Source organism: Musa acuminata, chromosome BXJ2-1 (genome assembly GCF_036884655.1).
Source record: "Musa acuminata AAA Group cultivar baxijiao chromosome BXJ2-1, Cavendish_Baxijiao_AAA, whole genome shotgun sequence".
Lineage (NCBI taxonomy): Eukaryota > Viridiplantae > Streptophyta > Magnoliopsida > Zingiberales > Musaceae > Musa > Musa acuminata.
In genome coordinates, this window is record NC_088338.1 from 7,239,548 (window position 1) to 7,252,717 (window position 13,170).

At 45.2% G+C, this 13,170-nt stretch overlaps 2 protein-coding genes across 2 annotated transcripts; both read left to right on the forward strand.

The window, feature by feature from the left end:
- The first annotated feature begins 4,194 nt into the window (after positions 1-4,194).
- LOC103993259 (amine oxidase [copper-containing] gamma 2-like) lies at positions 4,195-7,760 on the forward strand. Its single transcript, XM_009413260.3, has 5 exons — positions 4,195-5,592; positions 6,084-6,197; positions 6,655-7,104; positions 7,182-7,279; positions 7,369-7,760. Exons 1-5 carry the CDS (start codon positions 4,300-4,302, stop codon positions 7,580-7,582), a joined length of 2,169 nt encoding a protein of 722 aa, XP_009411535.2. The 5' UTR covers positions 4,195-4,299; the 3' UTR covers positions 7,583-7,760.
- Positions 7,761-9,818: 2,058 nt separating this feature from the next.
- Positions 9,819-13,023, forward strand: LOC135598700 (transketolase, chloroplastic-like). Its single transcript, XM_065092914.1, has 7 exons — positions 9,819-10,368; positions 10,721-10,811; positions 10,919-11,024; positions 11,100-11,382; positions 11,472-11,620; positions 11,706-11,859; positions 11,943-13,023. The coding sequence occupies exons 1-7, from the start codon at positions 9,856-9,858 to the stop codon at positions 12,897-12,899; spliced, it is 2,253 nt and encodes a 750-aa protein (XP_064948986.1). The 5' UTR covers positions 9,819-9,855; the 3' UTR covers positions 12,900-13,023.
- The last annotated feature ends 147 nt before the right edge of the window (positions 13,024-13,170 follow it).

Consider the following 13,170-nt stretch of genomic DNA (forward strand, 5'->3'; position numbering starts at 1 on the left):
GACAATAATAAATCAAGCATTCTTCAACAACTAATTGCAATAATGGCATGCTTAGAACAAATTATCCTTCCCTATAAAGTCAGCTAACAAGGCCTTCACAATCGTTCCATTCCATAAGCAGGAACATCGAAAAGATATATGATCGTCATAATCGATACGCCCTTTTAGGGCATAATCAGGGTTAGCCACGAAATCCAGGCCAATAGTGATGGGGGCGAAGAAAACTCTCGATCAAGAACGAAAGGAAAAGAACACAACTCGCAATCATTGATTAGCAAACGAGATCAATAACCGACTCCCCCCTCCTCCCCCAACTGGAACAGACGATCGGAGGATTAAAGAAAGAAGGCAAGAAAACGAGGAGGGTTCGACGGGCGGCGAGGGCTTCACCCTTCCGGGTGCCGATCTCTAGCTGTCCCCCTTTCTTGGATGCCCTCGTCGGACGCAGCGGCGTACGCAGCCTACGTCGACGGTTGAGAAGAGGAAGAGCGGAAGAACCCGTCGCAGGTGTTTCCCGCCGGTCGAAAAAGGTTCTATAGTAAGAGGTCAGTTTTCCACATTAGTCCCGTATGATTGGCTTCTAACACGGCATTAGAGTATGCAGACTAAATATTTAGGCTGTTAAGATGAGACGTCCACTACTAATCAATCCTCATTAGATTTCAAGTTACTAATGTCATGGACAATATCATATTTGGGCCTCAAGCAAAGCCCAAATCGTTGTAATGTTTAATTGGGCCTCAAGATTAAACCCAGCCCAATTTATAGAATCTACCTTTAAAATATTAACATGGAATTCACCTATCACTTAAATGATTTTTTTTTTGTTAATTCAAGGAACTAAGTTGATTCTAATAACTAAGATTGCATGAATATATATTTATATGTAAATTACTGATTTAATTTGAAAATAAATTGTCAATTGTGTTGTGGTACATAATTGATTAAGTCCTCGGAATATATATGTTTTCAAATCTTAATTTATTAAATCTCTAAATTTTATTAGAAAATATAAAATAATCTTAAATTTATTTATATTATCAAAATTGAGTACACACTTAAATGTACTCATCGAGTACACACTTAAATTATTTATCCCATCGGGTTTCATATTTAATCAACCCGTCGATAGGGGATATAACGATCCAAAATTTAGACCCTCATATCATAAGTGGCTAGAGATTTATTAACCTATAAAAATTCATAAATGTATTATCGCTAACTTGAGCTTAAATGTTATGTGGGAATCAATTATTTGATTATGGTCGGATCATATTATTTTATATTTTATCGATATAATATACAACCAATTCATCGTAAACTAATAAAAGAATCAATTTTAGAAGAAAGAAGATCCAAAAATAATTCAAAATAAATATCTCTAACTTTGTCGATCAACCCATGTAGCCAATGCACGACATCCTCGACTTTGAGATAAAGTGAAAGCCGCCGACAGCCCACATCTTGCAAATTAACATGACCTGAAAATAATGACGAAATGAGGTTTATAAGAATAATCGGTTGGTTTTGTGTCCCAAAGCGTCAACTTATTGCTGCTTGTTATGTGTTTGCGTGTGATAGACACTCGACTTTGGAGGCACAATGGCTGTCCATTTTCCGAAGGAAATGTTGGGTGTGACCTCTTCTTCTCTTCCTCTCTACTTTGTCTTCTTCTTCTTCTGCAGCTTTATTCCTTTCATACGCTGCACGAGAATGGTAGCTGATTCCAGAAAGCATAGGCTTCAACCAATCAAAATGGTTGCCTACAGCCTTTTTATCCGATGTGAAAGGCCTAAAATGATGGAGTTCTTTAACTTACATGATGAATAGAAAACTGATGGGAGAGTCTACAGGTAGTCAGGGAAAATATCACATTCTAACTTCAGTAAAGAAACGTAAGGCTGATCGGTGCAAGCTCGATGTGAATGGAACGTTTTGGATTTATACTCAGATCAAACAAATAAATATTTTTTTTTTCTGAATGAAATTGCTGACACAGTGAGCTGATGATAACAGGAGAAGGTATTGGGTATGCTTTGCGTGAAGATGGACAAAAGATAGATAGATATTGAATGTGATGCTGAATTGCTTACTGAAGCATCAAAGAAAGAGGAGCAATTGGATCATATTAAATGGATCATATTAAATGCGAACAAGGGAATAGTAGAGTCCATCGATCAGTGATGTTCGATTGAAATTTGAAGTCATAGAGACTTTGGAGGAATGACTATAGCCTCCAGTTTTGTACTCTATTTTATACTAAATTAAAGACAGCATTATGTAAAATTATATTTACAAAATAACTTCTTGTTTGATTATAAAGTAAGATTATGCTAAGTGTTTTCAATTAAAGATATCATACCAATTCAACAAGAGGAGAATTATTTACAAAAGATAATCAATATATAGCTTTGAATTATATCTCTATATTATATATATATATATAGTAAAAAAATATTTTGCTTGGTTTATCTCTTCTTTTTCTTTCTCTTTTATTTAGTAAAGAGAGAGATAGATAGAGAGAGAGAGAGAGAGAGAGAGAGAGAGAGAGAGAGAGAGAGAGAAAAGGATTGACAATGAAGAGAGAGCACTGTAGAAACAAGGAAAAATAAAAAGAAATGGAGTTGCTTATGATTCATGAAACCAACGTATAAGAAAAATAAAGACATAAATAGTGCATAAATTATGACACTATTTTAGAGAAGTTAGGAAAACAATCCTACATTATAATGGATGAATTCTAAAAAAAAACTATTTTTTTAGCTTTTATCAAATATATTTTATTTTTAGAATTTTTTAATAACACATGTTTTTATCTAATACATAGAATACATCCAGCCACTTATGTACTTTTATTTTATTTTATACTCTTATTTGGATCAATTCATATGGTGATCAAATCCAGTTATATTATATTTAATTATACTAAAAAAATACTATAAACACTATATTATATTTTTTTTATCATTACTAAAAATACTATAACATGGTATGACAATATTATTATTATTATTATACTAACAAAAGGGATGACAAATGAATATGTGACTAGTGATAATATCAGATTTAAGTAAAAAAAAATACTGTTAGAAAATTTGGAAAATAAAAAGTATTTTCTTGAAAAAATAAACAAAATCAATAAATTCGGCCAATTATAAATACCACATAAATTTATCAGTTATCCTGCAATAATTGGAGAAGATATCTAACATAGTCTCTCTTTTTTGGACCATCGAAGTCCTTTTCACGATTACGTCTTCTCCGATTAATGCCGACAAATTTCTCTTTCTCAGAAAGGCAATACACTGTGCAGCTCACCTCGTTCCATCAGAGACGTCGCATCAACGAAAGATCCCTCTTAAGATTCCCCACAAGCTCAAGTAATTGAAGCATATAGATACTACTACTCCCACAAATAGATTCTTGTCAGCGTGATTCCTTTGCCTCTTGCAGGTCCCATCCTTATTTCTAACACCTCGGTGCATATACCTCAAAATATCATGATATATATATATATATATATATATATATATATATATATATATATATATATATATATATATATATATATATATATATATATATATATATATATATATTAGTTTATGTGCGTGTTAGGATTGGTGGGTTTGAATTCATAATATGAATTAATTTACTTATACTTCAGGATTATCTTTATTTTTCCATGACCAAAAAAAAAGAAATATCTTTAAGTAAGAGATATACGACATAATTTTTTTCTTATTGTTGACTATATATATATATATATATATATATATATTTGGGTATCATTGGTTAGCATGCGTAAAAATGAAAGTGACACCCATTAATAATGCAAGATTGTTTGTTCATGATATTTGCATTATTATAAGGGAAGATCGCAATCTCGGGGTTGTACGTGACTACATTATACTATACGGTCGTGTATTAGATTCCTGCATGTGGTAGATTGCAACTCCTCCACTGCCGGATTCTATATGGAAGGAATCCAAGGTCGGATATAATATATATATATATATATATATTCCACATTGGATTCTTCGACCCACTTTGGATTCCATTCACTGTGGGCTCGTTTCCATCTACCCGCGGTGAGATCTTTTACTATGAGAAGCAATCATTGCGCTGCTTGATCTACGAAGAACCAAGTAAACAAGGCACCATTAAGATTAGAAAGGAGACGGACAGTGACGGAGGTGGCGAGTAGCCCGCCAAGTGCTCCTTCCTCTTCGCCTATAAAGGCACCAACTCCATGGCAGAGCTTACTCGTGGTAGGTCACCAGTCCTTCGAGCTGAGTGATGGAAGGTTTCCCCTCTCCTAAACACCTGCTCCTTCTCCTCTTCACCGCCGCCCTCCTCCTCGTCTCCTTGTCGCTCCGCTCCTTCCCCACCATCCGATCCCTCTCGTCCCACCGTCACTCTTTCCGTGGCGGTTCCACCGGAACTGATGGCGCCGGGGTGACTATGCACGTCCACAAAAATCCGTACCACCCCCTCGACCCTCTTACGTATAACGAGATAAAGGCCATCCGTTCCATCCTCGCTTCCCACCCGGACTTCGCCTCGCCGAACACCTTCCCGTCCATCCATTCCCTGTCGCTCTTGGAGCCCGAGAAGGCCGTCGTCCTCGCGTGGCGCCCCGGGGACACACTCCCTCCTCGCCGCGCCCTCGTCGTCGCCTATTCCGCCAACCACACCCACGTCCTCCCCGTCGACATCGCCTCTCGCAGCGTCCTCCGTCACGTCGTCCGCGCCCGGCCCGCCGGTTACCCCAGCCTCACCCCCGAGGAAATGGAGCGTGCCACGAAGGCCGCCGCTGCGCACCCGGACGTTATCAACGCCGTCTTTTATCGCGGCCTGAACCCGTCGTCCGGCGTTGTCTGCGGACCGCTGGCGTCGGGTTGGTACGGGCCGGAGGAGGAGAACCGGCGGGTGATCAAGGTCCAGTGCTACGCCAAGTCCCCCAACTTCTACATGAGCCCGGTGGAGGGGCTCACGGTGACTGTGGACGTGGACACGGGTGGGGTGATCCGCGTCTCGGACCAGGGGCTTGGGATCCCGGTGCCGCGCAACAGGGACACGGACTACCGCTACGAGTCGCAGAGGAGGATGCCGACGACCGAGGCGGTGGCGGTGAACCCGATGTCGATGGAGCAGGCGGGGAGGCCTAGCATGAGGGTGGGGGCGGGCGGGCACGCGGTACGGTGGGCGGGGTGGGAGGTGCACATCCGGCCAGACGCGCGGGCGGGGATGGTGGTGTCCCGGGCGCGTTTCCGGGACCCGGAGGGAGGCGGGGCGTGGCGGGATGTGATGTACAAAGGGATGGTGTCGGAGCTGTTCGTGCCGTACATGGACCCAGGGGAGGGGTGGTACTTCAAGACCTACATGGACGCCGGCGAGTACGGGATGGGGACGAACGCCTTCCCCCTGCTCCGCCTCAACGACTGCCCCCGGAACGCCATCTACATGGACGCGGTGTTCGCAGCGGCTGACGGCACCCCCTTCGTGCGCCCGGACGTCGTCTGCGTGTTCGAGCGCTACGAGGGAGACGTGGCCTGGCGGCACACCGAGAACCCCGTGTCCGGCTACGACGTAAGCATCGTTCTCTCCTCATCTTCACCGCATAAATTGGATCCCCTCGGAAGAAAAACCCAAATCTCACCGTTCGTATGCATCGTGCACGGATCTTAAGGGCCTGATGGATGCCGATCATAGAAATTTACCTCTCATCATCTGAAAAGTAGAAAGAGTACAGTTGCAGAGAAAAGGGCGTGAAGGTATCAGCAGATGAATCTCGAAGGAATCTTGAGAGGTACAACAGTTGGATCCATAGAGATTCAGATGCTCTCGAGGACCCCCACTCGAAAAGACATCTCCTCACCTGTAGAAAGCCAAGAATAGGGACGTACTTGTTTTGACCGGTGCACAGCCTCGCAGCATCCAACGCACCTCTCTCTAGTCTCTTTTTCTACATAAACGTCTGCAAATGTCATGGTGAACCGCAGACACGATGGCTGCTGGATTGAACACCAGTCTGATGCATCATGCTTTTTGTTGTTTGATTGCATGGGGGTGTGAAGCAGATAAGGGAGGCGAGGCCGAAGGTGACGCTGGTGGCCAGGATGGTGGCGTCCGTGGGGAACTACGACTACACCGTGGATTGGGAGTTTCAGATGGATGGCCTCATCCGAGTGAAGGTATCTATCTATCTATCTATCTATCTATCTATCTATCAATCCGCTTCCCCTCTCTGTCTTCTTCTTCCTCCACAGAGTTCTTTTCATAGGAACTTACCGTGTCAGATAGTATCGTAATGAAGTGACAGACAAGACAAGGCCATATGAAGACACAGAAAACAGCCACTTGATGAAGTCAACTATATTTATTGAGATTCCTTGAACATGGAATCTGGTATCAGCCGGGCCATATATATTGTGGAATCAATAAAGGATCTTGCATCAGCTGGGCCATCGCCAGTCTGGATTCCTCTGGATGTGTATGTGTGTGTTCAGGTGGTTCTTTGGCTTGTACCAACATAAAGATCAAGCGGAGCAGAAGAAGCCGAAACAGCTGATGTTTGTTTCACTCAGCACATTTATGCGCATGGACCCCACAGGTGGGCCCAGTACTAATTGCTCCGGGTGATGTGACCAGGTGAGTCTCAGCGGCATGCTGATGGTGAAGGCGACACGCTACGGGAACCTGAGCCAAGTGCCGGAGGGGGAAGACCTGTACGGGACGCTGGTCGCCGACAACATCGTCGGCGTGGTCCACGACCACTTCGTGACATTCTACCTGGACATGGACGTGGATGGGCCCAGCAACTCCTTCGTCAAGGTGCACATGGAGACGCAGGAGACGGCCCCCGGGGAGTCCCCCAGGAAGAGCTACATGAAGGTGGTGAGGGAGGTGGCCAGGACGGAGGAGGACGCGAAGGTAAAGCTGAAGCTGTACGACCCCTCCGAGTTCCACGTCGTCAACCCTTCGCGTCTCTCCAAGCTCGGCAACCCCTCGGGGTACAAGTTGGTGCCCGGCGCCACCGCTGCAAGCTTGCTGGACTTGGACGATCCTCCACAGAAACGAGCCGCATTCACCAATAACCAGGTGATGATCATGTCGTACGCTCTCCTTCTCGGTGATCGCTCGATCGCTATGTCATTCTCTCTCTTGTCTCCCGGTAGATATGGGTCACTCCATACAACCGCAGCGAAGAGTGGGCGGGCGGCCTGCTCGCGTATCAGAGCCACGGGGACGACAACCTCGCTGTTTGGTCGCAGAGGTAAGACAGACGGCAATACACTCCTCATACATGCATGCATGCATAGGTAGTGAGAGAACTAATGGTACGTGAGGGTGAATGCGTTACAGGGATCGGAAGATTGAGAACGAGGACATCGTCCTGTGGTACACCATGGGATTCCATCACGTACCATGCCAAGAGGACTACCCCATAATGCCCACCGTGTTCTCCACCTTCGACCTGAAACCTGTCAACTTCTTTAGGATCAATCCGATCATAAGAGCAGCGCCATACACCGAGGAAGATCTCCCGGTGTGCAGCGGGGTCCATGCAACGCTCTGAGCAAGGAAGGCCCCGTGGAAGCACGTACGTAAAGATCTGCGTGGTAGAAACATGCAAAGGACGTCTACGTAGGCTTGGATGTTGGTTGCTATGGATGTGCATAAGCTTTACATTTGTGGATGATAAGATATAGATTTCTGTAAATACCTCCAATGCATTCGTCGTCTCCTGCATAGAATTAGTCCTCTTCGTCTCTCTCTCTCTCTCTCTCTCTCTAATAAGGGAGTGAATTATCGATGTGAGGTTGTGAACTGTTTCTAAGAAGATCATTTTGTATTTAGTACGATGAAGGATAAGACAAACAGTATGTATGCATTCTACTATTAACTCGAACGTAAACATTTAGAATTGCATAATTTGAAGTCCATAAGTTAATGATAAATAATCCATTCGTGATATTACATGTCGTATAACTAAACTAATAATTAGGATTGCTAATGTTATGACAAATTATATAATAATAACATCGTCAATGTTATGGTAAATTATTCGGCTAGTTTTGTTGGGCTGATGGCCCATATTCAGCCCATGTGGGCTTTATCAGCCCACAGCCCACACTCCCTCTTAACCTAACCCTAATTAAGATTAGGGAAGTGTGGTGGCTGCGTTTTAGAGGCAGATTAAAGCTATAAAAAGGCAACAACGAGGCAGACTGTTCTCAATCATCTAGCAGTGTTCTACAGTAGGCTCTTGCTGTGATTACTTGAGAGATTTTAGATATTGTGGGCAGTGACGTGATCCTTGTATCCCAATTATTCTCTTGTGGTTGTTGCTAGGGTTTTGGGCAAGAGATTGAGATTTGTACATTCATTATTCTCATAGTGGATTATCTCTAGTTTGCCCCGTGGTTTTTACCCTTCACATTGAAGGGGTTTTCCACGTATATCCCTATACAAAGGTTATTCCTGTTTATATCCCCATCAAGTTTATCATAACATTTTTGACTTGTTGGAAATGAAATTTTAATGAAGAGGATATTCCAAACATGTTTAGTATTTCGACAATGGAATTAACTGTGGGCCGAATGTGTTAGCCAATCGAATCCATGGCCCAAGCAAGCATGTCTTATTCTTCTTCTTCTTCGTCTTGTGATGAGACATGCAGGAGATACGTATAGCTCACCCACCCGTCAAGTGCGAGGTGGGTGAGAAGACCAACGAGGAGTACTGTTTTAGTGTCACCAAACCTTTCAACGCCTTCGTTTCAAAGCATGCAACCTACCACAGACCAGCGAAGTGAGTACATTCTTTGTTTTGATTGGAACACCAGTCTTCAGATAACACCTTTTTGGGAAGCTCAAATTAATTCTATACAGAAAAACTCCCGTTTAATCATTTATGATTAGAAAGATAATTTTGAAGTCTTATTTAGAGAATAATTTACATTGAAATTTCTCGAAAGTTTTTCGAGTCTAAAGTTAAAAATATTCATCAAATCATTTCATAATGATAATTAAACTGTTAAAGATGATAGACGCATACACTTATTTGTTTTAAGAAGCAAATCATCATCAAAATCAAATAAATATTTTATTCTTCTTTAAGGAACAAATATAATCACAATTATATATGTGTGTTGAAAGAGAAAACTGATGAGGTGGCCTTTTGGTATGGCTTCCGAAACAAGAAAAGCCATATCTTGCAAGAGCCGCTCCTTCTAAGGGGAGAATATTGTGTTGGCATTAATAAGCGGTACGAATAGAAGAGAACTATCCATTAATATGATTATATGTACAACATAAATTAGTCGATTTACTTCACTGCCTCAGTTAGATTTTTCTGACATAAGCATAAATATTACATAAATGATAAATAATAATGTACTTATTTCTAAAATCTTTGAATTGATTACTATATTATCGCACAAATGATAAGTCTCATATTTTAATTTAATCGTCATATAAGTAAGTCATTTGATATAAATATTTTTTTTTAATTATTTTTATTTTAAAAAATTATTATGTAGTTAAGAATTATTTTTTTTCTTATGATTATAATGTTATGCTGATGCGATCGCAGCTTCATACGGGAGGCGGACAAAGGAAGGCGTTGCGATAAGGGGCGATGGATATGGCTGGTGAAACCAGAGGCAGTCATCCGTCACCCCTTTCTGACGGCTGAGATGTAATCCGTACTCCGATCCGACGTCTCTCGATGCGTGGGTCCCTTCCCCCTCGCTCCATTCGCTTCGACGCCGTCCCAAGTGGCTCAAAAGGCACCTTTCTTATTCCTCTCGCCCATTCCATCCCGTACCCAATCGAGAGAGTGAGAGACATGGCCGCTTCATCCTCCGTGAACGCCGCCCAAGCCATCGTTGGCCTCGCCGTCTCTAGCCATGGTTCCCACTCCGCCGACCGCGTCGCCGTCCCCGCCGGCGGATTCGCCCTCAGCTCCCTAGCCGGCCGCTCCCTCACCTGCTCCCACTCCCCCCGTTTCCAGCAGCAGCGCCGGTGCCCGCGGCAGGCGTCACGCGCCGCGCGTCGCGCGGCGCCCGCCAGGGCCGCCGCGGTGGAGACCCTCGAGGCCGCCGCCACGGAGGCCCTCGTCGAGAAGTCCATCAACACCATCAGGTTCCTCGCCATCGACGCCGTCGAGAAGGCCAACTCCGGCCACCCGGGCCTCCCCATGGGGTGCGCGCCCATGGGCCACATCCTGTACGACGAGGTCATGAGGTACAACCCCAAGAACCCCTACTGGTTCAACCGCGACCGCTTCGTCCTCTCCGCCGGCCATGGCTGCATGCTCCAGTACGCCTTGCTCCACCTTGCTGGCTACGACAGCGTCCAGGTCAGGCCTTGGATCTTTCCCGAGTCCTATCCTCAGATTTGATGAAGCTATTACCAAGAAAGTTGGCAACTTGATGGTGATCGGTCCATTCTTCTTCATAGATTTGGATCTGGCTTTGGAATGAGATCTCTGCTATTCCTTTTTCTTGCTTTAATCATGATGGTATCATCACACACGTAATTTCTTGGAATCGAAAGCATAGTAAAGTCCTAAACTTCTCATTTGATCAGTTCACTCAGGTGCCTATCATGTTCACCGATCTGCATAGTATCAAACACACTAGATCACTCTACTCTACCAATTTCATGTGCGTTTTGATTTGCATCAAGATGATGTAGTTTTGGTCATTTAGATGGAGGACATAAAGCAATTCCGGCAATGGGGGAGCAGAACTCCCGGCCATCCTGAGAATTTCGAGACGCCCGGAGTTGAAGTCACCACCGGTTAAGTCTCCTGCAGATTTTATGATACGTTTTGTGATCATCTCTTTCCTTCATTGCTTTCCCTGAGCTTTCACGACCGTCTGTTGATCGGCACGAACACGATGCAGGGCCACTTGGTCAAGGCGTAGCCAATGCCGTAGGATTGGCACTTGCTGAGAGACACCTTGCGGCCCGTTTCAATAAGCCTGACAACGAGATCGTCGACCATTACACGTAAGTTCTGTCTTGGTTATGTCCGAATGCTGCTGCTAAGTTCACACGTTTGTGTAATTTGATTTCGATCGGTAGATATGTTATACTCGGAGACGGTTGCCAAATGGAGGGCATCGCAAACGAAGCTTGTTCGATCGCCGGACACTGGGGTCTCGGCAAACTCATCGCCTTCTACGATGACAACCACATCTCCATCGATGGAGACACAGAGATCGCGTTTACAGAAGATGTGTCTGCTCGTTTCGACGCTCTCGGGTGGCATACTATCTGGGTGAAGAACGGTAACACAGGGTATGATGACATTCGTGCCGCGATCATGGAAGCAAAGGCTGTCAAAGATAAACCAACACTCATCAAGGTTTGTGTTGTTTTGCCGGAATTGTTCTCGAGCAGAATGGCCGGCTGGGTATGCTTGTTTCGGATTGCTAAGCTACTGCATTCGTGCAGGTCACCACTACCATCGGATATGGATCGCCCAACAAGGCGAACTCGTACAGTGTGCATGGAAGTGCATTGGGTGCCAAGGAAGTCGATGCAACTCGACAGAATCTTGGATGGCCGTACGAGCCTTTCCATGTGCCCGAGGATATCAAGAGGTCAGCGACTACGAATTCGGATTCTAATCGTCGATTATGAATGATTTGTTCTGTACATAGACCTGTGCTCTGGTTTATGGTTCAGTCACTGGAGCCGCCATGTCGCTGAAGGTGCATCCCTTGAAGCTGAGTGGAACGCCAAGTTTGCAGAGTACGAGAAGAAGTACAAGGAGGATGCTGCAGAGCTGAAAGCCATCGTATCGGGAGAATTGCCTGCCGGATGGGAGAAAGCTCTTCCGGTGAATCTCTCACCCTCCTGTCTTCTTACGCTATCCATCCATTCGATGTCGTAAAGCTGTGATTCCATATGGCTCTTTTCCAGACATACACTCCTGAGAGTCCTGCCGATGCTACCAGAAACTTGTCGCAACAGAACTTGAATGCGCTTGCGAAAGTTCTACCTGGACTTCTCGGGGGTAGTGCAGATCTCGCATCCTCCAACATGACATTGCTCAAGATGTTTGGGGACTTCCAGAAGGACACGCCCGAGGAGCGTAATGTTCGTTTCGGTGTACGGGAGCACGGGATGGGCGCCATCTGCAACGGCATCGCCCTCCACAGCCCCGGCCTTCTCCCCTACTGTGCGACCTTCTTTGTTTTCACGGACTACATGAGAGCTGCCATCAGGATCTCAGCTTTGTGCGAGGCAGGAGTCATCTATGTGATGACGCATGATTCCATCGGTCTCGGGGAGGACGGTCCGACTCACCAGCCGATCGAACACTTGATAAGTTTCCGAGCCATGCCGAACATTCTAATGCTCAGGCCTGCCGATGGAAATGAGACCGCCGGAGCATACAAGGTCGCGGTGCTCAACAGGAAGAGGCCATCGGTGCTCGCTCTCTCGCGGCAGAAGCTTCCTCAGCTTGCGGGAACATCAATCGAGGGAGTAGAGAAGGGAGGGTACATCGTTTCAGACAACTCCTCAGGTAACAAACCAGACCTGATCTTGATGGGCACCGGTTCGGAACTGGAAATTGCAGCGAAGGCTGCCGACGAGCTGAGGAAGACGGGGAAAACGGTCCGAGTGGTATCGCTCGTCTGCTGGGAGTTGTTCGAGGAGCAATCAGATGAATACAAGGAGAGTGTGCTCCCCGCTGCGGTGACTGCTAAGATCAGTATCGAGGCAGGTGCCACGCTTGGATGGGAGAAGTACGTCGGCGGCAAAGGGAAGGCCATCGGGATAGATCGGTTTGGAGCGAGCGCTCCTGCGGGGAGAATATACAAGGAGTTCGGCATATCGGCAGACGGTGTCATTACCGCAGCCAAATCGCTCTAAGGTTTGTGATAAGCTTTTGTTCCAGCTTGCTCTTTCTCTTTCTTTCATGATTTGAGGATGCTACAACGAACGGATTCAAATCTGGGATTTGGACTGTAATAAAGTTTTCGTATGTCCTTCATCATTTGGTTCGTATGCGTCAGTGTCTGCGTGCTGAGGATATGGCTGCAAACGGCTGAAGATTGTTCGGTTGTGAGGCTGTCCGTTGAGCCACACAAAAGTGGTTAGACAAGGGATAGCCTTCCAGGACCATTCAGCAGGACCGGCGGCG